Consider the following 27,997-nt stretch of genomic DNA (forward strand, 5'->3'; position numbering starts at 1 on the left):
CAGTCAAATTTACACAACCTTGGACATGAATGTCGGACACCAGAACACATGACCCACTGTCACAGGTAGAACATAAGCTGGATGAAGATTCATAGATATTTGTTTCAACATTTAAGTTACTTATATCCTCATGAATGCTTGTCATTACATACACATGCATACAGAATACACTCTCTCCAACTTTCAAACATACTCACACTCGCACTCACACACATACACACACACACACACACACACACACACACACACACACACACACACACACACACACACACACGCACAGATGTGTGTGCCTCTCCACAGAAATACACATTCACACTCTGAAAAACAGGTACATAAACATAAACGTACAAAACACGGTCACAAACATTACAGGTCTTCATCAAGAGGTCCACCTGTGTGCCAAAAATATACATATACAGTATACTGTATATATAATCAAGAAAAGACATCATTTGTACACCATGGCAATTAATAGCAGGCGACATTTAAGAGCAGCTGAGCAACAACGGTACATTCAAAAATTCATTGGCAATCAGTAGAACTCACACGCACACACTCAACACTTAATAAAACCAGCTTAACAGGCACAACTGCCAAAGAAAAGAGCGGCATCTAAACACAGAGATTTGCCACACAGAGAATAGTTACATTTAAAAGAATAGTTTGACGTTTTGGAAAAAAAACCTTCATTCGCTTTCTAGCTGAATCAGATAAGAGAATTGATACTGCTGTGAAGTTTGCACAGTAAATATGAAGCTGAGGCAGCCTGTTAGCTTTACTGCACAGACGTGAGAAGTATCGATCTTCTCATCTAATACTCAGCAAGGAAGCAAATAAGAATATTTCCCAAAATGTCAACTGTTTTAGGAAAATATGTCAAAGGCTTTTCTTTGACACATATACAAAGATTAATGTGTTACCGTAATGCTGAACTAACCGTTAGAAGAGGTGTGTATGAACGGAAGTGTGGTCAGCCAAATGAAGCTAAATGTTACACCTCCTGATTTTGTTATAGTGCTAAAAATTGCCCTCAAATTCTTCCTCACGACTCACAGTAAATGTTCTGAAACTCAGACAGTTCACAGTTTACAGGAAGGACATTTAGGACAATAACAAAATCATTAACTTTTAAGATTTTTTTTTTTGCACATCAAGCCTTATTTAGAAAATCTAACTTTTAGACCTTTTTGCTGATTCATGTAAAGAAAAGTCGAAAAAAATAGAAGTGTACAGTGTTAACCATTTGGCAGAGAAGTGCTCCAATGTCCCACTCTACACCTAAATCATCCTAAACCCAAAATACAAAGCTCGAAGAAGAACAAATCAATGCCAGTAAAACTTCCCCCTCTCTACAGAACTATCAACTAAAACTCTAAAACTTGGCTGCCACCTTGTGGTAAACAAATATACAGCACAGACACGGTCAGTAAGGAGTGCTCTACACCCTTTTTTAAGTTTTTTTTTTTTTTTTTTTTTCACAGACAGTAACAGCTTTGAGACATGGTCGTTTCCATCTGAGCCGATTCAGACTCAGAGTGACGGCTGGTGATAGAACACGTAAGCAGCAGCAGAGTGGTTTTAATCACACCCTCATACACACTTTGTGTTTTATCTGTCGCAGTTGTTGCACCTTTCAAAAAAACCTAAAACTTCCTAATTAAATTATTTAATCTTTTTATTATCTCCCTCTGGCTCTAGCTCCCTTGACACTATCTTTTCTTACTCTCATTCACTGTTTTTTCCCCAAAAGCAGCCAAGCAGGTGCATCAAATATGGGCGTCTTCTCATTAGTGTGACTGTTTATCTTGCTCTTTTAGAGGTAAAATCTATGTTTTCAATATACTTTATAGACGGTAGCTTTGGAAAGTAATTTCAGGTGTTTGTTTTTGTTTTCTTTAAAATCAGAAATGTTACAACTTTATGGCACTACGTTTATGGCACTTAGACCAAGAAGTCAACATCAGTCAATGTAATGAAATCACACATCAGTCATACAGCCATGTTACAAACAGGAAAGCATGTATACATGGAGTCATTTCACATGGCACTGGTTTATGGAAAATAAATATACATCCTTATCTGTTCAGCAATATTCATTGTTTAAAGATACTACATTCTTTTAATCCACTCGGATGACAAACAGTACAAAAAATAAATATCTGGAGTAAATATTGTGGATAAATCCTCCTTTATACACGTCATTTCACATTTCATCTTATTAAACGATTATTGTTTGTTAGCTTGTTTGTGCACAAACAAAAAAAACAGAAAAAGAGAAAATGAGCAACACTCTGCGATTGTCAAGAGCTGTCACATTAAAGTGTTTTGTGTTGTCTGTAACAACATGTATCTGTTCTGTAGCCATTGACATGTCTCACATTCGTGCTGAATTGAAGTGGACTTGCAATTATCTTGAATAGATGATAGTTGCAACCGAAAGTCTAAATAAAAACAGCAGCGATTATGGAGGAACCGTTACTTAAGTCTTGACAAACATGTCATAATTTAAAAAGAAATATGCTTAGCAGGACTCTTTTCACGTTAAAAAGAGAGAGAAAAAAAGAATTTTTACAGTAAATGAGCAAAATATTTTCTTTTTTTGTAGTTCACAATGAAAAAAAGCAGCATAACAACCACAGTAAAACACACAACTCTGTACATTCTTTGCAGGAAATGACTCAAACTACCCATTTATGTTATCTGTTCATTGTAAATAAAAATGATAGCTATTTGTGACTGACTAGGCACTTGGGGATGTGAGTGTAGGAGATGATTCATTTCAAAATTTCCAACTTCAGATGAAAAGCAGATTCAGTATGGAACGATAAAAGAGTCCTATTACTTCTGAGAGCATGTTGAGGGTTTGCTTACAGTAAAATACTGTACATATGAACTCATGACACTGTGAGGAGCTTTGGATAAAAGCGTCCACTAAATGGCACATGTGCTGTGTTTGATCACAGTCTGCAAAAACATAACTTACAAGTCTGTGTAGGGAAACCAACTGGAGGAAACTACTGTAGTGCACTGTTTGTGAGGATAAATCAGTTTTTTTATCTGAATGACTTTCTGTATTCCCTCAAGTACCGTCATATCCTCTAGAGTTATATATGTTTTTTTTAAAATTTAATACAAAGAAATAGTTCAGAGTAAATCGTGCTGATATTCTGGGTCTTCAGGTTATGGGATGAAGTCTACAGATTTGGGCTCCAGTTCCTTTTTTTGAAAAGGTCATTACAATACTGCGTTATGCCAAAACAATAAATTAAGAAAAGAAAGAAACTCTGATATAGACACTGAAAACTAACTATTTACAAAGTCCATGAGTTGTTTTTGTTTGTTTTTTTTAAATATATCTTTTGACATACTCTGTACTTTACGGCTGATTGTAGAAAAATGTCGACTTTAAGATGAAACATTTAAACAATGTTTTAAACAATGAATTGTACGAGCAAGGCGAAGGTTTGGTTGATATTTACCTTTGGACTGTTATGAGATCAGATCCATTCAGACAACCTGTATGGCACTTTGAAGCACATTTACTTTACACACCAACAGCCAAATATGACCCCTACGTTTGATGTTTAACTATTGATTTTTTTGTTTTTTTACAACCTTCAGCACTGCTGTAGTTTGGTAGCAGCTTACTCATAAATAAAACAATTAAATGGGGTAAAAAAAAAAAAACATTGGCAGGAAGAAAATCTGTAATATTTCTTTTTTAAAATATTTAAACTGACAAAGTGATTTGAGCTGTCTGTTAAAATTTAAGTGCATCATTGATAATAACCTACAGAGTCAACCATAGCACTAAAATAGTCAAATAAATTAAATTAATCTCAAAAATGGATCAAATTCTTCAGTATGAAAGACAGCTCTGCACTTCTAATGAACAAACTATCTTCAGTAAATGCTTTTAGAAATACCTCATTTTCTAAAGGCCAAACTACAAAATATAAGAGGTGTGAGGGGCCACTTTGGTCTGTTCTGGTTGGTCTGGATGTATTTAAGAGGAATGGCACCTTGAAGTCGTCTCCGGCCAATCAGGCGCTCAGGTGGGGAGGCTGATGTTGGCGTTCTCCGCCAGAGGGCTGGACATGCGTATCTGGGAGCTGCTCTTGCTGAGGATGGACAGCTGAGTCCCGCCGTTCACTCCACTGCTGGCCAACGAAGGGTGCCTCTGCTGCTTCAGGTCCACAGCAAAGTACCGGTTCACCGTCCAGCTGCGCCATTTCCTCTTGATCTCTGACTGCACCTTCAGGGAGAAACTTCACAAGGTCATTTTTAATGTACTTTAAGCTGTACCAGCTCATCGAAAAGGTACAGTACACTTCAGTTTTGTGGGTTACACTTTATTTTATCCTCTGTTCCACATTTCACATTGACAAGCAGCATATAAATCATTTTAAAATGACAGTGTAGTTGTTAGCAGATATAAGGACATTTTTAGGTGTTAATTATTGTATTTGTCAACAACTATTCTTTATTTGGGTCCCCATTAGCTTCCACAAAGTAGTCGCTGGTCTTCCTGGGGTCCACAAACAACTATTTAAAATTACATTGATCAATAACACAAGAAAAAGCAACAAAAAAAAAAAAGCCAAATACAGAGATCAGAAAATAAGTGAAATAACTCTACATTTTTGTAGAGTTATTTGTTTGTTTGTTTTTTGAGAGAAAATCTACTTTTGATGTGTCTTATGTCATAACCCCTCACCCCTCATCATCTGTAAGTGATGTATAAATAATGAGTGAATAACTGACAATATAATATAGCACAGCTGTGATATATTCATTACATAAATTATGTAAATTATACTTTTATTGTATTTATTAATGAAGTGACTTATTAGATTATGTGTTTTTATATTTATTCATTAAGTATTTGTTTATTTACAAATGCATTTTCTTCACTCCCCATGACAACTGAGACAAACAATAAGTTCGAGAATGAATCTTCAAAATCAATGTGTTTTCATGAGTTTTGCTTTCATAAACTGTTTTAAACCAATCTGTATAAAAATGTTTTACTGTAACACACTGTATAGATTTGTTCATGTGTGCAAGTATAAACAATTAAATATGATTATAGCTGTGCTATCAAACATTTATTAAATGTTTTTATTCACTACTTACAGATGTTTAATAGGAGAAATTCTAATTGTTTAAGTGTTTCTGTGTGTTTATAAACTGTAAATAGTGGGAGGTTATAATATTTAGAAACTAAATATGAAAAATATGCTATGATAAAAAATAGCACTTAGAGTATTTCTGGTATTAATCTGTGTCACATAATAAGATGTTGATCAAGATATCAAGAATAAAAAGTGAATGTGTTTATGAAGAGGGACAAAAGCTTACCTCTCCATTGAGGAAACAGTAGAGGACAGCAACCACAAAGCCCTGAGGAGGAGAATGGAGACAACAAATAAGAGAAGAGAGAAGAGCAGCTTGAGATGGACCACAGAAATACAAAAAAAAAAAGAAAAAAAAAAAGAAGTGACAAACTGGTAAAATGTTCAATCATCACTATTAAACCCTGTGATACAAATTGTTGTGTGCAGAGAGCTCTGAAAGGCTTAAAGAGGTAAAATTACAACTTCAGTGACCAGGAATTATACTGTGTCATCAGTAAACTACATGTCATGTCTACCAATCTGTGAACGGTCTCTGTGAAAGAATATGGAGCGCTCATTCTCTGCTTTTTAACAGTTTGTAGTTTCCTATAAAGATATTTATCATTTCCTGTGGTCCAAATATTTTATTTATTAAAATATTCAAAAATTTGAGTTTTAAACTAGTAGAAGGATGTTCTTATCCATTGCAGACCTACTGTATGAATTAATGAATTAAGCTGTTGCATAAAACTGCTTGGTAAAAGATTTAGATGGTGCATATGGAGGATATTTTTGGTCTTAATTAAAATTAAAAGTCAAGATGATGATAATTTGAAAATGTAAAGTGACAATGAAAAAAGTGAAATTTAAAATGCAAAAACTTAATTGGAAATGCTCAAACCGAAAGCTTAAATTGTAAAGATGAAATTGAAAATGGCAATGGAAATAAGAAAAGGGAAATATCAAATATGAAACTCAAAATGGGAAATGGAAAAGTTTAAATGGAAACACTTCAATTAAAAGCTTAAACAGAAAAAAACTAAATTAATTTTTTTGCGTTTGCACTTTACCATTTAGTATATGACATTCGCCATTATAAATTTCATCTTTTCCATTTTCCTTTTGGCTTTTCAAGCTGTATGTAAATGAGGAGGCGTGGCCCAAAGGCTGGAGGGAGGGTTTGAAACAGCTGAGGCACAGAGGCACCCTGTGGTCAGCAGGGGGAGCTGACTGCTTAAGAGCACAGTGAGTTTGGCAGAACAGCATGAGTCCAAACTAGGTGGGGATCGGCACTCATTGCTGAGACTGGCTGGAAAATCTTGATAAAGAGAAAACTTCCAATAATGGCTTCTTGGATTGAGGTTTATGGGAAATTTTCACTCCAATCCATGAGGAAGATGTAGACGAAAAAAAAAAGCAATCAACAAAAATATGAAAAGCTCCTTTGGCCCGTTCGCATGCACCTTGGAGACGGTCCCTAACTGCAGCTCATCCAGTCTACTGTCATGCCACGCAAGGCGCCAGCTGTCAATATTAGATCATGAGATAAAAATTATCAAAAAATTTAAAAAATCCTTGGTGCAACATAAAAAAACTATAAATTATTGTGTGTCTGTTTTAAAGGAAGTTGTGGATGAGTGAATGAGTGATTGATTTTGGTCTTCAGTATGTGTATGTTCGCAAGATTAATTACTGTGTTGTACTTCCTCTGGGGATTTGAAGTTGATACTGTACTTATTAATTTTATAATACCTTTTAATGACTAACTCTTGTTAGTCAATAAAAGCTTCAAAGGCCGACTGCTCTCCTCAACCTTTATTGGAAGTGTTGCTGCATAACTGAACACCTACACACATTATGAGGGCAGAAGACAAGGTCTGAATATCACCAGCACTCTTTTAAGCAGACTCTTTGTATCTGTATACTCAGATGATTTATTATCCCGCTATGCTCTCTCATTCATCATCTGGTATTTCTCTTTAACTGAAACCGGACGTCCGAGGAGCTGTAAAAAGCGTACCTGGAAGGATCCAAGTCCCAGCTCAAAGACCAGTCTCTCCCTTTTGCTGACATCTTCAGGTGAGAAGGCGAACACGGTGTAGTGAATACCAAACAGGGGGATGAGCAGGAGGGTGGAGCGCGCCAGACGCCTACACACACACACACACACACACGCAAACACACAGTTTAATTAGATTGAAGTGCACGTGAAACACAAATCAAAGTCATTCTGATGTGATCATGTTTCAGTGGTGCTGGTCAGCCGGATGTGATGCAAGAACAGAGCTACTGATATGATATTATGACACGTTTTCTGCCTACTGTTATGACCTAGTCGTTTTACACACAGGTTAAATTTTTTAATCAAGCCACAAATTGAAAAATAAATGTTTCTACCTTAATATTGTACTGGTGGTGATATTCTGTGTCTTGCTCATTGTCAACAAATAACATGAAAAAACCAAAACCAACAATGAAGTGATCCTGCTAACAAGTATAGACCGTGTGACCAGAAGCTGATGTAGCTTGTTCCTCAAAAAGGTGAGTGACATGTTCCTTCATTACGATTAACATGGCTGTTACAGTTTATTTTGTGTCAATCCCACATACACATACACACCATCCTGCTGCCGTAAATACTAAATAATACAATATACTAAATGTAAATAAATAATTGTTAAAGCATCAAATGTGTATTAATAAAATAGTCCCCCAAAATGCACAATTTACTCCTGTTTGAGTAACATTTGCTATAAACTACAAATGTATTTTAATCCTTGGCTGAAAATGGTCCCCATGAAATGCACTACTTATCCCTAAATGAGAAACATTTGCTAAAAACTATAGTGCCCAGCTGCGCTAGGAAATTACATAGCCTTTTTAAAAGATAACACTATACATTTATGATCCATTTTTAAATATTCACATCTTTAGTAAGAGCAGATGGGTTTGGGGATGTGTAGCACAGACAAGGTGGAGAAGTCAGAAAGTATTGTTGGTTTTGGTGTTTTCACTGGATTTGTTGACAATAAGAAAAATATAGAGTCACACCAACCTCATCGTTTTCCTTTAAGAGTGAGTGAGTTTTTTACTGTATTGATGGATTTATCTGTGAAAATCATCACAAGACTGAGACTGAGACTTCATGAGAAACACATAACTGTTGACATGTATGATATATCCATGTGGTCACAAAGAGTAAAACATTACATTCATTACTATGTGAGAAATGGAAATACACAAAGAACGCACAACAAATGACACCTTAAAATAATGGAAGAAACAAATGAGGAAGACGGTTGTTTTTATAATGCAGTTCAGTGACCCCCAGGGGTCCTTAAGGAACAAAACAAAGTGCTTGTACTCTGAACTCTTTCATTGTGATGTGAGAAAATGTACAAAAACATTTTAAAAATACTGTGTTCACAAAGTAGACGTAACATTTTGTGTTGCCGTCTCTCCACCAGCACTAAAAATAAATCTGATCCAAATCAAATTGAAAAATCTACATTAAAAAAAGAAACTGTGTGTGTGTGTGTGTGTGTGTGTGTGTGTGTGTGTGTGTGTGTGTGAATGCATTTTGGAGTCCAGAACATTAAAAAAACTTTAAGAACCCCTGGTGTAAAACACACACACACACATACACACATGCGGTTGACACGAGCAGACACACACAAACACGTGTGTCTGCAGACACACACACACACACACACACACGCACACACACACACACACACACTTACAGTGTGATGGTGGATAACTCTGACATCCTGCACGAATGCTGAACAGCCTGTGTGGGCTCACTGAAGCATTTCTGAGCACAGCTGCTACACAGCACAAAGACAACACAACAATACAACAAAGACAATGTCTTTAGGGACACAGACACGCAGTCTCACACAGCGCACACACACACACCTTCACACTTGGTCACACATCCACAGGTTTAAGCAACAGATGAGAATGGCATTATCTGCAGGGCCTCCAAAGACAGTATCCTGTGGGAGCTGAACAGGAGTGATGTCTGGCTACAGTACAACTCCATAATGAGACTCAAGCTTTCTGCCAACAGGTACGACAAATTATCATGTTCTGAAAAAGTTTCTAGGAGGAGAAGACACATCAGTGGTGTAAGGATAAAAATTTGGATATAAAACTGTTACGGCTTCAGTACAATCCATTTATAAATGTGTGGGTCCTCTTGAAAATGTTGTAGTGTTGGAAAGCAGACAATTCCCTCTGATCTACAGGGAAAAAAAGTAAAATGTCAAGTAAAATAGGCCAGAGTTAGCCAAGAAGGCACAATTTTATCTTGTATCCAGGGTATCATGTGGTGTCTGATTAAAGAAAAAAGGCTGGAGTTGTTCTATTTTTTTATTGTCATCAAATCCCAGGAAAAGACCAAACAAACAGTAAGTTAGTTCATCTCACAGTGCTTTCCCTGTCCTGTCTGTGGCTTTCAGCCCGAAGCCCATTCATCCCTACTGCAGATGTAGATCTTTAAAAACAAGTGACAAATACATATTTCTTTATATGTTTTTTTTTTAAAAAGGGCTTTGTAATTTCCTAAAACAGCTGGGCACTGTAGTTTTTAGCAAACAGTAGTCAAATAAGGCTAAGTTGTGCATTTTCTGGGGACAATTTTCAGCAGCAGATTAATACACATTTGGTGCTCTAGAGACTATTTACGGCAGTAGGATTTTGTGAATGGGATTGACTATGTAAAATATTGTGCCCATGTTTAGTTCAATAATAGAACACGTCAACTAGGGCTACATCTAATGATTGTTTCTATTCATCTGCTGATTTTCTCAATTAATCAATTAATCATTTTGTCCATAAAATGATAGAAAATGGTGTAAAATGCCTATTATAACTTCCCTGAGTCAAAAGTTACGTCTTTAAATGTCTTATTTTGTCCAACCAACAGTCGAAAACCTAAAAATATTCACTTCATGACAAAGAAAGTCATTAAATAATCACATTTCTGAAAACAGAAAATATTTGTCATTTATTACTTAAAAAATGACTGAAAAGATTTTTCAATTATCAATATAATTGCCAATTGATTTTTTGTCGATCAACTAATAGATTAATTGACTGCTCATTGCAGCTCTAATGTCAAACATGTTTTTAATCGTTTTTGCACAACAATGGAAGTTTATGGCACACAGGAATAATCTATATCAGGCTTTAAGACAATTCTTGTCAGTAGGATCAATTCATTGTTGATTTTGGTCTTTTAATGGGAATAATAAGATAAGAATATATAACATCACCAGTCTTATCCTTTAAGCAAATGTAAATAACATTTCTTTAAGCTGCAGAGTTGTGCACAGTCTACCAGAAATCTCAAAATCAAGGTATGAAATTCTCCAAACACAGTTTAGACTGGAGTTTCAGTAAATGTGATGAATGTAACTTACAGGTAAATGCTTGATTCATTCCCTCCGATATCAGGTGACTGCAGCTTCTGGACCAGGATAATGATAATCCCAATGAACAGGACAAAATTGATCTGAGGAAGGAAAGAAAAAATACACTAAATCTCAAAGCCTTGTCAGAAGTTACGCTCCAGTCAAGCAAGCAAAGGCCTAGCATGTGTCAAAATTAATCCACAGCATCTGTCGTACCATTATGGAGGCCACAACTGGTCCTTTGATCACCCACCAGAGGGCAGTGTTCTCATTTGTATCCCAGCATCTGGTGTAAGAGGAGAACGGTGCATTTTAGATAATCATTCAACATGCTTCACTTTCTCTGGACACTCTGTAACACGTAGCACCTTACAGTGTGTCAATCATGGGGTCATTTGCAGAGTGAAAAGGCAAAATCAGAAGGGAGCAGAGGATTTAAAATTGAAGCAGGTCCTAATATTTGAGAATGAAAAATTAATTATTAAACCTACTTTGAAATATGAATATAATACTTCAGTGTATAAGTCTAAAACTTCTAAATGGTGTTTGTCTTCTGACATCCTGTGTTGTGTAGAGGAAATATTTAAAAACTTGTGAAAGATGAAGGAAAGAAGACTTTGTTAAATGACTACTTGAACCCATTAGAACAATTATCTTATGTTCTATACAATGCATCTTATCACATGCATGCATACATGAATTTTTGACCTGGCTGCATTTATTCAATTATTCTAAAAACATTATCAGTATAATAGAATTAGTGTATTTGGTGATGCCAACAGAAATCGCAGTTATTTTGTTCATGGGTCTCATGTATCCCCCCCCAGTTTTTTGCAATTACATATCTTAATTGGTTTAGTTGCAAAGATGCAGATAAGATAGTTATGCAAGAAATTATCTCAATGCAACATTTAGTCTCAGCATCCTAAAGGCCCCTGCTTCTCTGCTCTGTTATGTTCTCCAGTGCTATATGCCATGTGTGGTGATAGTGCCTTAGCTGATGTTCGAAGAGGCGTTGGGACGTACCCAGTGTCATGAAAGTGGAGCCTCAGAACTGCCCACACAGTGACACAAATGGTGGGAGTTCCTGTAAAAACAGTGAGTATTAACACATATAGTCCATTTTTAATCATGAAAATCTGATATAGTATTCAGTGATTGCAGTGTTCATCTGTCCAATCATGCTTTTGGAAAATTGCAATGTACTGAAACAACAGATTTATGTTTTATTGGTTGTAACCCTGTTTGCACTGTATTCATCTATAGGAGGATGACAAAAATGTTTGTCTCAAGATGGCATTGTTGTTTCAGCTGTATTTCATTAAAGCTCCCTTCTACTCAAAAAAACATGTTTTTCTTCTTCTTCCTTCACTTGGATGTTTGAGTTTCACTGTGCAGAATGATGTATGTGCGGAGTTTGACACTAGAAGGCTGTTTTCACATTCATCTGCAGAAGGAGGAAAGTTTTTCTGTGCTCACCAAAAACAGAGTTTAAGAAGTGCACGTACTGTGCAATCAGTGACATAACAACTAGCTTGGAAACCAATCATGGTCCAGTATGCAGTTTACACAGGTGTGATGTGGAAACTTGAAGCCTCCAGTGTACATCCACTCAGAATGGACTTTAAAGTGAAGTTGGAGACAGCAGTTAAACTTTAAAAATGAAAAATATTCGCATTTTTGTACTGGAGTTTTTCAATGTGGGAGAAGCAGTATAATTTTACTTATTTTGTGTGGCAAAAACATATTAAACAGAAACTGTTAGTCCAAGCAGAGTTTTTTAATATGTCTTATGTGTGGTGGGGATCTTTTAGCTTAAGATTAAGTCTGACTAAAATCTTATCAAAGCCTTAGTTTATATTTATTTGCCTTGGAAAATAAATAAATGTTTGTGAAAAAATGCTTCAATGAGCCCTCCAATGTTGTCAAAATTGGGCTTTGTTGGTTTTTAGTTCATATTATGTGACAAAACCACAATGTATAGGGAATGGGAATAATGCACCCCATTGCTCTCTCTGTATTTCCGTAAAAATCTTAAATTGAATCTAAATTTTAATTTACCCAAAGAAGGGTACAAGAAAATTTGAAAATTACAAATATGGCATAAATCTGAAAATTCACAGTGATGAACAGTAATTAAAGAAGTTGCTGTTTTCCACCATTGATGATAACCACTCAGGAACGGACACTTACCCCATCCTACGATGGTGTACCAGTAGAAGTAACGTCTTTCAGGAAAGAAAGTCTCCACCAGCAGAGTGAAGAGATACAGACCTTCAATAAACAGCCAGAAATAGTTGGACATGACACAGTAATGGAAGAAAACCATTACTGCTTTACACGCCACCTGCACAGGGAGACACACAGAGAGTTGCATTAGTCCAGCAGAAGGCAGAAGAAAATCTATTTTATCAATGATTTCACATCTGTACTGCTGATGTTGGATGTTAGAGCCATATATACAATAGAGAAATATTTGCAAATAATTTGTATTTTGCTGTATTCATTTGCAAAGGATAGTCAGTTCTATAGTTTCCTTGCAGTATGCTTAATTAGGATCAGTAATGACTACAATCAGCTCTGGTTTGTGATTGGTTAAAATGTTAAAAACAAGCTGTTTGTGTTTGTTAACTTATTTGAAGCTATGAAGCGTGGAGAGACACTCGTCAATGACTGTGTTTATGGTGCTGAACATATTTATTGCGCTTTTTGTAACATGTTTCATGTGTTTTTGCAACCATGTTTCATTTTTGTATTGAAGAAGAATGTTTTTCAGTAAACTGTTGAAATGAAGAACATGGACTATGATGTTTTAATGAAACACATGCAACTATATGTTTGGACTCTATAGCTTAAGTGGGCATTTTCAAGAAATAGACAGAGCCACACTTACATTGGAGAATCCTTTTAGGGTATTTAAAGTATATTTAAAGATTTTTTTAATTATCTCACTTAGAAGGCAGTGTCAATTCTGCAACAATATCATCATAAACAACTGACAAGAATTATTAAAGACACCATCAGTGATTTATTAGACCTTCAAATTTTTTTAGCAAATTTAAAAATGACTTGTAAGTAGTAAGGGACATAAGCTTTCTTGTTTTTTCTCCACAGAAAAATACACCAGCATTTTGTTGCCGCTTCCAAATGGAAAATCCATGCTTAACAGTCAGTCTCTCCTTTAAAAGCTCAAGACAATAAATGTCAGACTGACAAATGTCCTTACTCCTGTAAATCACAGTGTAAACAGAGATTGTTGTCACTGGGGTGACAGGGTTGCAACACAGTGCACCATACTGCAATTACTCTAAAAATGTATCATGAGACAATGAATGAAAATGCAAAGTGTGTCTCTAAAATTTCACAGCCAGCAGGAACAACACGTCCCCTACATGTCAGGTGGGCTGTAATCTGGTGACATCATGTTAATGAAAGAGTCCATATTTGGAGTGGGGTCAACCAATTACAGCACTGATCTGATTCCTTCTACCACGGTGCCATGATGGTGACCTGTGATTGCCATGGCGACAGCGGGAAAGCAGAGGGTTTTGAAAAAAGGGCAAAGTAACCATTGATATGTTAATAGGACTAGAAGATTTCCACTGGCCTTGCTGAAGCCATTAGCGTACCTAATTAGGTTTATTTATCATGCCTGCTTAACAACAGTGAGCAATGTGTTGTTACCAGACAAACCCTAAGAGCTTGTTCTGCATTGGTAATCAGCGAGTATTAGTCATCTAATAGCATGTTTGCTTTTTGTAAAATTTGCATGTGATTGAAGTTCCTTCAAAGGTGCATATCAAACAGGAAAGACTAAAGGAGAAGCGCTTCAAGCTCTCTTTATATCTCATACAAAACAAACATGATCATATTTTACAGACATGCTTTCTTTGACTTAACCCTTTAATAACGCTTTATGGAAGCAAGAGTGTTTTCAAGAATCTTCCAATACTCTCCACACTTCTTATAGCAACTCAAAACATGCCAGCATTAATTTGTCCAAATACGGACCATTTAGAATAGTAAAGGCCTCGATGTGCAATTAAGTGCTTCAAATTTAAATTAATTAAACAATTAGCCTTATGAATTGAAAATGACCTATTCATTTATTCATTAATAACCCAACATGCAGACATGGCTGTTTTCTATCTTGCTGATAAAAACCATATGAGGAAGTAATTTACCAGCCACAGATAATATTGTATTAGTGTATATATTGTATTAGGGCTACTGCAGTAACGGTATATGAAGTAGTTACTGACTGTGTGTACGAAGCAGTGGTCGCTGTCCTCCTGGGCGTACAGCACGCCGTCCTTGATGAAGACCGAGATGGCTCTCAGGATGAAGGACACAAACAAGTTCATGTGAATGAAGTTCCTGGTACAGTGGAGCTTCCTGGATAGAAGAGAGAGAAAATGTATACCATCCTAACTTGTTTGTTTTTATCTTGTTTGATAATGACAACATTTTTTGTGTTTACCCTTTTGAATCCCTGGCTGTGTTTGCTTGGGTTTTTATCTTAGCTAGCCTTTTACTGGTTTATTAGAGCACATTTTCAGTTGCGATATCTTGAGAAATTTGTTGTACTTAAGTCAGTTTGATTGAGACATTTATAGCATTTGGTTGGATGCAGAGCAGTTTTCAAAATCTTTTCAAGTAGCTTCTGTCTAGTTAGCAACAGAAAATAGTATGTAGCCAGTTTATGGTGAAGTTTTCATAAATAATTATATATTCTTTTGGTTTGGTTTAGTTTAGTTCAGTTGGCTTACTGAACAGAGTTATGTAAATGAAACCGCTCTAAATAATTATTAGTAATAATTTTGTTTAACAATTTTGCTCAACTAACTGGTAGAGATGTCCATTAATGGGAAAGGTAATATTGCAAGTAATTTTTCACAAAACTTAATGCCATGTCATGTAGAAATGCAAAAAATAACTTCTCAGTTGCTTTTGGCTGGCATCATTAAAAGTGCCACAGAGTACATTGCTATTATAGAATAAGTTAGGCTACTCAGCAATGCCATAATTTGGCATGTCTGTGACAAAAAACAAAACAAAAAAAGTTTTATGCAATTTTAAATTATTTGAAAAATGTATTGATAGGGTAAAACAAGCAAACAAATTTCATGGATTTTGACACTTTTTCATTCTTATTTCCATCGGCTGGATATGATTTTGAGTTTTTGCCAACAGGACTTGAAGGGTTAAAGACATTTTTCAGAACAAGCTGAAAAAACACCTAAATATATGTACTATATCTCATTTTTGAGAAACCTGTCTTTTGGAGGTCTCATTGTGAAACTCACCTAAATCTGCAGAGGATGACCATGGCTGTAGTCAGAGACACAAGCGATGTGCTGTAGCCGACTGTGTACAAGGCCTTAACTGATGGGTAGAAAGTGTCCTGCCGATGAAACAGAGAATGTATTAACAGCATGCGGGTCTGTGATAAATGTGTGAAACTTTAGATGAGGTGAAAGAAGCCGTACGGGTTTGGTGGTGTTGTCATAGAAGAAGCAGACGTCCGCATAGTGAGGGAAAGGGTCAGACCAGCCCTTTTCCGTACAGTTGCGACTCACCTTCCCCATTTCTATAAGCAACAAATATGCTTGAACTGCGATGGGCAAAGGTAACCTGAATAGATATATTTTTGTAATACAAATAAGTTCAAAACACAGTTAGTCTTTTGGTTCCACTGACCATCCTCGGGGCTGATGAAGTCATGGAAGAACTCTCCACAATTGACCACCACAACCTCACCGATCTTGGCCTCCTGCCAGCAAGTCAGGTTGTCCCACATCCACGGACACACTGAGCAGCAGAGGACAAGAGAAACAGAAACATGTGTTGGTTAGTATTAAGTTCCTATTCAGCTTTTCTGCTGTTACGTCTCTGAGTAAATGAATCTGGAATGGATTTAAGGTAATTGAATTGGAGATAATAGAGTTTCATTTGCAAAGATATCTGACATTTTCATGACACTCACAGGAACAAAACTATTGCTAACATGGAAACAAAACTCACTCTGTTGACCTATCTCACTCAAATCCATTTAACACTATATTTTAGGTATTATGTGTTGATACTTTACAACAACCTTTGTTCTCCTCCGAGAGTGTAATTCCCTCTGACGATGTGGTGGACATCTCCTTCTTACTTAAATTCACTACTTAAAAACAACCATCTGGTATCCCAAAACAGGCTGAAACTAAATTTTACTTAAACAATAGAACCCAGTCCAATTGTTTTTGTTCTGACTGTTGATCTGACTCTTACAATAAATCTCTCACCCTTTATTTTCTGCACAGCTATCACAATCTTTAATTTCTCTGTCTTCATTTCTTTCTGCTTCCATGTCCTTTGCCTTTATGCTCAGGTGATTTTATAGTGCTGCAGAGGCAGGTAAAAGTCTGATTGTATGTGTGTTCACTCGCATGTATTTTGAGTGTGCATTTGCTCATGGGTGCGTCTGTGTATGTGTTTCTAGACATGCATGTGTGTGTTTGTGTGTTTGCAGACCTTTCTCTATTCTGCTCGGCTCTCTAATCTGTTTTGGTTCTGTCTGGTGAGCCGGACACGAAGCCAATTACCTTTTAAAGGGCAAATCTGAGCCAAATGAGCCGCACTGAGCTACGGAGGTAACTGGCTTAATAAAGCACTCTGTCTGCATCACTGGCTATCTCACACAAGATCCCACAGTATGCTGAATCTTCAGTGGGCTGCAAAGATACAGCATACACTCTACACACATACTACACATTCACAGTAGACAGTACATGTACAAAAATAACACACAATCACAGGCGGATGGATTCTCAAGATGGACAGAAATTCTTTCTCATTAAAGCTGATCTGATTGAAGGACTGACTGAGATTTCTTTTTGTATTCTGAGTCATGATGTGCAACTGTCGCAGAATACTGATCAGAAGTTCAGAGCTCTTTTCTCCCAAACAACCGTATGCATAGAGCATTCATTCATATTTTTTGTTAAACTTTAAACATCGGTCTGAGAAGAAGAATATGTCATAACGTTCCTGAAAAGATCTGTCTCTGGATGTGATATATGTCTTTTGTGAGAATATCTTGTAAACATCTACACAAGACAAATAAGGTGTAAAATTAAAAATCAGATGAAACTAATGATTGTTATTGTTACTTATTAATCTGAAGATTATTTTCTTATTTAATTGTTTGAACATTTGGTGTACAAAAATATCAGAAAGAAGTGAAAAAAAGACCAAGGTGACATCATCGAATTGCAGGTTTTGTCCGAGCAACAATGATATAAAAGAGAAAGAAAAGCAGTAAATTGTCACATTATAGAAGCTGGAATGTTTTCTGTTTTTTTGCTTGAAAAATCACATCTGTTCAAAATAGTCAATCGTAATCATAATTATAATTGATTCAGCTAAATTTAAGACACTCTGAAGGGTAATGAAGTGTCCTTTTCTGTAGTGTGACACTCATATTTACGAAGGTACCAAAATCCAACTACAAATGTCACAAATGTTCTCATTTAGCTTGGATAATTTAGTTCTGAAATAACAGACATTTTGCAGGCCATTTTAGATCTGTTATACATTGCGTACTGGCTAAATTCAGCTGGATGGTGATTACAGCACCAGACAGCAAATCATTACGTAGCAATTTCATACAGCCTGCAGACTAATCTGAGTTCAGAGTACCACAGTTAAAAATATGATAACAAATAGATCAAAAAATTTGCTTTTAAGAATAGATTTTGATAAATCAGAAAAAAGAAAGAGATAAAAAACAGATCCCACCTATCTATTTATTTCCTCATACATATTGTTTCCCTGTTCTCATTTGTCTTTTTCACCCTTTTTTGCTTTCTCTCTCCCACCCAGTCAGATTTCTGCAAACCGGGCGTTTTATTTCCTCACCAACGATTTGCTGTCAGCAGAAACACAACATAGTTCCTTTTAAAGCGACAGGAGGAGACAGGGTTCAGTTAAAAGGTCACGGCGGACCAACATGTGTGGTTATAAGGTCTGAGATGGATACTTGAACACAAAAATAAACAAACTGCCCATGTCACAGAAGAATAAGGGAATGAAATAACAAGAGGATCTTACTTTTAACTATAAATGCTGTTAAGTGAGAATGAATTAGGCATGTGAGTTATTTATACCTCCACTCTAACCCACCTCAGGGCATGAGACTTTATGAAAAATAAAGATATAAAAATGCAAAAAAAAAAAGTAGATAAAAACACTTTAAAATAACATGCGGCTGGCTGTGTAGCATGCAGGAAGACTGCAGGGCTGACCTTTAAAATACACAGATGAAAAATGAGCTGAACTCACGACGTCTCTCTCTCTTTAAACTTGTTATCTTACACTCTAAATCTTTTATGTTTCATGTTTTTTTCAAGGAGCCAGTGGCTGTCAGTGAGGCCATGAGTCACAGTGCAATCTGGGAATTGCAGTCTGTTGGGCAAGTTTCAAACAGTGGGAGGCCTGCAGCAGTTGCTAATGAAAACCACAGTTCATAGCCAAGAAAATAATTGCTTCCAGGATTCACATACAAAGTTTCCTGTGTTTTTAGATGAAGTACTTGTGGGGAAAATGTGAAAGTAGCTCAGCATGACATTGCACAAGACATTTGATTTGAGAACTGTATATCAGCGGATGGTTGTTATGTAGGATGGTTGTTTATAGTGGCCTTTCGGGATGATATGAACGTGATATAAAGCTCATCTTTCATCCTTACCTGGCCTTCTAGGACCTGATAAACTGAAAAATGCCTGATCGACAAGAATAAAAGCAAGGTTGGCTTTTTATCATTTTTAAGAGATGAGTGGCCCTCATTTGCCAACAGTCTTGTGCCTTCTGAGTCACCAAAGAAGTAAACAGTTTAATCAAAGGCAGAACCATAAAATACAGGTGACTTCATGCCAAATTATGCACACAGAAGGAATGTGAGAACACACACAAGAACACATGCATGCCCATACTCTCGGACACATCCTCACTTACCATCAGTAGGCTCCTCACTGGGGCTGTACAGCGAGATCATCTCCATGCATTTCTCATGCTCCCGCTTGATTACACAGTGACCGGACTCCGAGGCCACCTGGAGGAAACACACACAATGACACACTAAATATTGACTGAAACACTGCACCATTGAGAATCTGCGTTTTTTAATCAGCTTCTTGTTATAGCTGAGGGGATCCGACATGAATACAGTATTAACTGCCAAGGTTAAAATATTATTATTATTATATTATTATTTTGACATGAGAAGTTTTTTTGTATTTGTTCATGTGTTTTTGCTTGTGCTCTTCTCACCACATTTAAGTGGGCAGAGCTGTGTTGGAAAAAGGTGATGTCAGGTGTTTACATGGACCAACCAGAGGAGTCAGAAAGCCTCTGTTGCCAGGGAGATGCACTGTCAGTCAAACTCATCAAACCACTTGCAGATACTTCTTATGGAGCAGACCTTGGTTGTGTCCAAAATCACTCCCTATAATATATATTAGACATTCAGTCAGTTAACTCTAGTAAATTGAGATTTTGGACAATCATCCTGTCATCACTGACAGGATTATTGTTGCAAAATGGTCATTTTCACATCTATGAAATGCAACCCATTGTATGTGGGATTATTAGTGCACATGAACTAACTTTTTTTTGTTCCATTATTGCAATTTTTGAGGGTACTCTGGCCTATAGATCAAAAATTCCCCACTCAGTATTCGGACACTCAAAAAACATTGTTATTTTGGACACAGACAAGGTGAGTTTTTGAGTGTAAAACTCTCATGAATTTATAAGTATGATATATTTTTTTAATTTTGTCACAGATATTTAATGATAGAGAAATACAGGCAGCACTTTTCAGTGAAAAAGCTCTGATAAACCCACTGCACTGATACACCTACCCAGCACCAAACAGCAGCAGCAAAGTTAGCAATTAGCTGGTGAACATAGTCAAGCATTTAGCGCATGATGAGCCAGATATTTCCCTCAGGAGTTGACAGAGCTAAAAGCAGAGTAAATATTGGACTTATATTCACCTTGTGGAGAGAAACATGACTCCAAATGGATGCTACACTAATGTTGCTTTGTGTCTGCTGGATGTGAAAATAAGCAACTGTTTGCTACAGTAGCACGTTCACCAACTACTTTATAAGGTGATGATATGTCAATGTTGTGTTTACAGGTTGTTGTGTTGCCCCAAAGTCGCCCAAAATATCAATTAATGCACAATGAAATTAAAAATTACACGTTCCAGGTAGCTTTTCATTGTCCATGCATTAATTGTTCTGCTACCTCTTGGCATATGTCAAATTTGCCAAAAAGGTCTTTTTGAGTATTTAGATGCATGTGAACGTTAATCTTTTTTGATGACTCATCTTGAACTTGGCGGCGTACACAATCACATCTGATTTGGTGTGACTATCCACTTTAACACCATCCATCATGTCAAACTGCTCTTAACTTTTTTTGGTGGAGGAGATCATAAGACAGAGATGTGTGTTTTAATAAATACCTCTTGAAATTTTACCCTTTCCCCCCATATCCTGCTTTAACTGCAAATACACCACGTTATGGAGAGTAAAGATGCTCCAATACCCGCAACTGTCACAGGAGCAGGTGGAAAGTAGGTATTGCCTGCTTGAAGGTGCGGTCAGGGAAACTATTTACTCAGAGTTAGTGGAGTTACTGCATGTCTTCTCAATAACTCCCCCTCTCATTCTGTTAAGGCCAATCTCTGTTTTGCACCCTGCTTGCACCCCCCATCCTTAACTCTCACTGTGAAATGATAGGTGTAATATGTCCCAGCCCTCTGAGCCATGGCTGACTCATCACTCTATCTCTCTGCCCTCCAATATGAATTCACTTCAGGCCTCGCTGCCTAGATAAGATAGGGCATCAACTGACTGTGAAGATGTCCTCGGATTCACTTCCTCTCTTTATCACACTGCTGCACGTGGGATGAATTTGAAACCACTGCATGAATTATGTGAAACATCATTAGAGCTATCTGGCTTGGGTTTGTATCTTTTTTTTTTTTAGTCTGTTGCCATAAGGCTATATTTTCAGATAATACACCAAGAAACGGTGCCTCATCAGGCCAGCTGAACAAAAATAAAAAATAAAAGGACATGAAATGCCTCATTTTTTTATGATCTACGATAGCGTTTTGATAATGAAACTGACACTGGCATTGTTAGAATGACCTCTCTTTATACCTGTAGCAGGCATCCATGTTGCTAAGCAGCAGGTAACCAGCTAGGAGCCAGCACATGCTGTATACAAGCCTTCCCAGAAATGAGAAATAATTGGATGCAAATGACTAATATCTGTTTGGCATGAGTGCAGACAGGCCTGTAAGATGGCAGTATAAAATGTGCTATTCAATAATGTATTTATATGGAATCCTGGATAGCAGGCAGGATATATGTGTGTTGCTGTTTTTAATTTTAATATAGTTACAATTACTATTTACTCTCTTTAACTCTGACCTTTGTTATATTTCAAAACTTGTATACTGACCTCTAGGGTCGACTGCAAATAGTCTTGCTTTTGTTCGAGGGTATTTAAGATCTGACTGTGTTCTCACTCGGCAGAGAGAGACGGTGATCTTAGCAAATGACATTGGGTATGTTTCTCTCTCCAGAGATATAATGCATCATATTTTTGATTGTATTTTTGGTTACACCACTTCAACTGACAATGCTCGTTGGGTCTGTGTGTTTTCTTGAGTGATAAAGACAATTTTTCCATGACAAGAGCAAGCTCAAGTGTGTGTGCTGTTGTTCTTAGCTGACGCAGCTAATACCTACAAACTGCCAGGTGTAACCTGACGGAAGTGAAAGCTAAGCTAATATATGACCCGTACAGGTTGAAGAGTAAAATAAATAACACGACATTTTGGGTGTGTGTAATGTGCTGCTGTTTGTAACTGTGTATTACGTGTCCTGTTGGTTTTTTGTTTCATACTTTGTTTTTGTTAATGTGCATGTGTTTTAATTGTGACCTGCCAAGGGACTGCAGATGAAACTAAACTAAAATAAATTAAACAAATTGTGGTACAGTACATCAAATCATGGTAACATTTATGTTTCATACTGTACACGGTCCCTTACAAAACAATCAATAAATAAAATCTATCAAAATACTGCTTAATAACAATGTAAACTGCTACATCTCACAAAAATAATACACCTCAAATTAGAAAATGTCATGCTAAACTTTATGGATACTACTAACCCTGAAACACTTCATTTGGCCATGTATACATATAGAGAAATACTTTACAAAGGATTGGCAGTCAAGTTTAATAAAGTACTTATTTTTAACCATACTAGCGAAGTGTTGGATGGATTGACATGAAATTTTGTGAAGACATACACAGCACCCAGGGGTGGTATCCTACTGACTTTGCTAATCCTCTGTCCTTTCCTCTAGCGCCACCATGAGCTCAAACTTACCAAATACCTTCCAGCTGTACTGTATTTGGTGTGTTAATTAGCAAATGTTAGCATGCTAAACTATGATGATGAATATGGTTAACATAGACCTGCTAAAACATCAGCAAGCTGATGTTAGCGTTTAGCTTAAAGCACTGCTAGCACAGCCTCACAGAGCTGCTAGCATGGCAGTCTTCAATTGTGCAAAAGCTTGTGATGATACAGTGACTTCCTGTTAACTTAGTTGATTGCTTTTGATTGACAGTGCTACAGATGTTTCCTAGCAACAAATTTGCACATTACTGGCTAAGAAATTTCTTGAGCTTTATTGGTGCAATGGTACTCGTAAATCTTATTATTGGAACTATCAGTAGATACAAAACTCTAACCTGGGACAGACATCATGACATCATTGCACATCAGAGAACAGATCAATGATCTTTTTTTAAAAGTGTGCTTCTTGTTTTCTGCTTTCAGTCACTCATCTACTGTAGCTTTTAAATCTCTCTCCTCCTCTACTAAAAACAGATATCTGTCCAGATAAGCTGTCCATTTTGAAGCTGCAGGACCCTGTTCCTCTCCCCAAGGCTATTTTCGAGGGCCAGATAACTCCCACTACTGGCACACCGTCCAGATCCATTTGACACACAATAAGTACATCACAACAGATGTATCTGCCACATCAGCCAGCTGAAGGTCAGCTGGAGAAACACTTCATGTGTGTTAGATGTTAGAGGGGCAGTGTTAACATAAAGCATAGAGAAGATGTTTGTGACAGCAAGGTCGCATTGTGAATGCATTTCACTCCCCCCAGCAATCATAATCAACTGGTAGATTTGAGGAAGAAAAAGAAATATATCAAAAGGAGAATGGGTAAAAGATGATACTCGTGCTAATCTTACATATATTCTAACATAAAAAACAATTTCCTTATCTGTGTGGTTTAACCATGAGAACTGCTGCTGTGCCGCATCGGGGCACTGGATATAATTCCTCCCACACATCTTGCACAACTATTCTGCTTTTTATTTCAATGAGACCAATAATAAAAGTGAGTCAGAGCAGATGGATAGGCAGCTCTCCGTTCAGCCAGGCCATCTGTTATGGCTCTAAAATGCGGCCAGTGACCTCAACGCAGAGCTGATCCAGGATCTGCAACGTATGCTGATGTGCTGATGTGTCATGTGGTGATTCCTATCCTCCCAGCACTCCTCAAAATGCACGTATGAAAATAAACCAGAGAAGAAGCTGACACTGTTATATATTGATAAATGGCTATACATTGCTGTATCCCCCCCCAAACAAACACACACACACACCTACACATGTGCACACCGTAGATGCATGCACACAAACTACTCACCAAGGGCAGCAGAAAGATTGCAGTCAGCAGGAAGCCTCTCATTGTCTCCTGTGAAGTGCTTGTATCCAAAAGGCTTGTTGTGTATATGTGTGTGTGTGTGTGTGTGTGTGTGTGTGTGTGTGTGTGTGTGTGTGTGTGTGTGTGTGTGTGTGTGTGTGGGTGGGTGGGTGTGTTCACTGGGATGCACTGAAACTGCTCCCCTCGACTTCACCACACTTCAGCATCAAGGGCTCTGAAATACAACACACAGAGGAAAAAGAGTCTGAATGAGAACAAACAAAAACAATATGAGGATGTGTTGCCCACTGGATTACTCTATTATGTTGTTCTACTGCAGACTGAAAGTAGGACTAAATACTGTCTTCTACAGTAGCTGAAACATAAAATCTTACCAAAATGGTAAGCTACATGGAAAAGCTATTCAGAATACATAAATTTATCTATATATCGGATACATATTTTAAAGCAAAGCCTCTTTTCATAAAGGGTGTTTTGCTTTACACAACCATGGTTTTATGTAAGAGTACTGTAGGTGTTTCTAAACAGTGTTTCATATTTTCTTCTGGAATGAACATCTTCAGCGTCTTTCACATAAGTTTTTTGCCAGAAGGTAAAAAGGAGAGTCCTTGGATATGATAATTCATTTCTTGATAATCTACCATATACAATTCAATATTCAATAAGTTAATTCTAATGTATTATACTTTATCTGTACAGAAATAAATCTGATTTTATTGTGTCACACAGGCTGATTGTGTTTAACCTTGAAAAAGAATCCACAACCATTAAAAAACTTGATCTGAGATGATTGCTTTATTAATTGATTAGTCATTCAACAACAACAACAACAACAAAAATAGTCAGCAACCATTTTGATAATAGAAGAATCATTTAAACATCAGAGGATTTTCTGCTTTTCTTTTTCTCATATCTTTAGGTTTTGAAGTGTTAGACAAAACAAGCAATCAGGAAATTGTATTTTTCACTATTTTCTGACATTTTACAAACCAAACAATGGATTGAGAAAATAATCAGCAGAATAATCGCTCATGAAAACCAATAAAATAATAATAAATAACCATTGCAACCCTAGAAAAAACATATTTTCACTGCCTTGTCTTCAACCAGAACCTGTATTTTTTTTTAAAAAAGATTCAAGTTTCATTACAATGTCAGTTTTTTGTACAAAAATGCTCAAGTTTTAGTCATTTTAAACTGATATATATACTGTAAGTTATGGCTTAACTTTCAACCTACTCAGATATCACACACATAAACAAACACACACCCCTTCAGTGGGTATGTATCACTTCATATCTTGTCCCCACAGAATCCTACACTCATAAAAATCCCCTTGATCCAATCACAGAGGCAACATTTGTTGATTTTTTACTGAGGTTATATACGATCACAAAAGAAATGTCACAAAAGATATGTCATCACCCAAACTCTAAATTAAGGCAGCAACTTGAAACAAAAAGGCATGGATTTATGAAGGACAAGTTGATTACCAAAGGCAAGAAATTTGGAAGGATCGCATAAATTTTCCCTTAAGACTATAAAATTTATGTGCCTCGGGTCAGACTTTAAAACAACTCACCCTCTTTCATGTCTTACTCATCCACACAGCTTCCTGAAAACACAGCAATTCACTGCAAACACAAAGCAGACTGGCGAGCACCAGCAGAAACACACACACATACAATCTCTGAGACAGCAGAGCGCACACGTCCTCTCTGTCAGCTAATTCATGCACACACACAGACAAATTCCGCTGTGTCCCTTCCCTCTAGTACTGAATCCAATTACCCCTAAAGCATCTCTCGGATGCTTTATCAAGCAATAAGACAGACTGTGCTCAGAGGAAAAACCCAGAGATATAGAGGAGGACAACATGTGTCAAACAGGGTTTGAAACCAACTGGGATGCAAACAGAAAAACATAAAATCAGACAGAAGTACAGACAGACAGGGAGAGGAACTGAACTGGCAGACGGAGACAGACATGAAATCAATTAGTTTGTCTTCCTCTCTTTAACCCAAAATGTCGCCAGCAGCCATGTTGCTGGAGGCTCCAAACGAAGTTAAAACCAGCCCTTGGTATTTAATACAAATCCATATGGCTATTTGGTATTAAGAAGCACTGACTCGTGCAGGGAACAACAGAGGGCTAAACATCAAACTGCCCTGAGGGCAAGAGAGCAGGAGACTTTTTGCTTTGCTGAGATACGTGTGAGTTACTGGAAATTCTGTCAGGCTTTACAGCCTCAGGAATTAGGAGAAAATTCCACTTCTGTTTAGTCAGCTTTCCTAGAAAACAGAGGAGGCAAAACACTAAATGTGTGGGTTTACAGAATGCAATCATTGTAATTTGTTTACAACAGAACAGTTTTCACAAGGCCGTTAGACAAAACAACTGGTGAGGAACACCCACAAACAGAATAACTCTAACATTGGATAGGAAAAGTGGGAAACACATCCACTAAAATAGCACTGGGATCCCTACAGCAGGTTGTCAATCAACCAGAAGACTGTGAGTATATATGCATACAGATGCAAAGCAGAGAGAAACACTGAGAATGGCTTCAAGTCTGTGCATCATCCTCAATGATTTATCTCTGTAAAAGGGAATTCAAACATCTGTCTCAACATATCAACATCCTCCTCGTGTGTGTTGAATTCCTCTGAACATCGTGGTGCATTCATTATTCATTTTCAGTTTAAAACGATCCTAGTAGCTAAGTAGACACGCTTCCAATTAACCCAAATGCAAGTCTGTTAATGCTGTAAATGGATACTGTGCACGTCTGTCAATGTGCAATAATGCAGTCATTCAAATTAATTAGTTCTTGGCAGCTTTGTTAATGTTCTTGTGTGATAATCATACAGGCCGTATATAGCTCACATTATAGGAACAACAGTTTATCTCTGCTGCTAAAGAGCATTTTCTTATTATTTAGATTGCAGCTTGCAAAAACGGTTTGTGGGCAAATCGGAGGGAAATGAAAGACGCAAAACAGTCTTAGTTACAATCAATCATTGACAAATGATTGTTCCCTTGGTGGTGCAGAATCAATAGGCTAATTTAGCCCAGCCTTATTCCCGCTTTTCCGCATTCGCAAACGTTTAATTCATCAATGATTGTGGGTGACCTTCGCTTTGCACATGGAAAACATCAGCAAGAAAAGCGCCTACCTCCCCCTTATCTACTGTACACTGTCACTCGCAATTTATTCCTAGCTTGCCTAATATTTAATAAGAATTCATGTTTTTAAAATATATAGGATTCCATTAAGGCCTTCATAATTAATCAGTCGCATTGAAAGATGAAGATGTGAGTAAAAACGCGCAGCAGTCGCTGAAAACAAGTCAAAAGGAACTTACCGATGCGTAATTTTCAGAGGCGCAAATATCTACACATGAAGCCATCGGTATTCACGAACAACCGCGGTGTTTGGCTGTGAATTGTGCAGGTTGATACCTCGTCGTCTCTACTCCTAAGACGTGCGCGGTTATTAGTTATCGTCCTGAAAACGACAGGTGCCGTTACTGCTTCTGCTGCTGTTGCTGCTGCTGCTGCTGCTGCAGGACGCACTCACCGCGTTGGCTGCTGCTGCTGCGGCACCACGACGAGGTGGAGGAGGTGGAGGAAGAG

General features: G+C 37.2%; 1 protein-coding gene across 1 annotated transcript; it reads right to left on the reverse strand.

Annotated features, from left to right (window-relative positions):
• Window positions 1-8: 8 nt before the first annotated feature.
• Window positions 9-27,880, reverse strand: adcyap1r1a (adenylate cyclase activating polypeptide 1a (pituitary) receptor type I). The gene is made up of 15 exons (XM_042427463.1): window positions 27,727-27,880; window positions 24,344-24,575; window positions 19,538-19,634; window positions 16,238-16,348; window positions 16,027-16,127; window positions 15,844-15,941; window positions 14,800-14,932; window positions 12,731-12,884; window positions 11,564-11,624; window positions 10,754-10,823; window positions 10,547-10,638; window positions 8,864-8,947; window positions 7,141-7,270; window positions 5,365-5,406; window positions 9-4,258 (listed from the first exon to the last, which is right to left on the reverse strand). The coding sequence occupies exons 2-15, from the start codon at window positions 24,383-24,385 to the stop codon at window positions 4,055-4,057; spliced, it is 1,419 nt and encodes a 472-aa protein (XP_042283397.1). The 5' UTR covers window positions 24,386-24,575; window positions 27,727-27,880; the 3' UTR covers window positions 9-4,054.
• Between the last annotated feature and the right edge of the window lie 117 nt (window positions 27,881-27,997).

The sequence above is a fragment of the Thunnus maccoyii genome, chromosome 12, assembly GCF_910596095.1.
Source record: "Thunnus maccoyii chromosome 12, fThuMac1.1, whole genome shotgun sequence".
Classification (NCBI taxonomy): Eukaryota; Metazoa; Chordata; class Actinopteri; order Scombriformes; family Scombridae; genus Thunnus; species Thunnus maccoyii.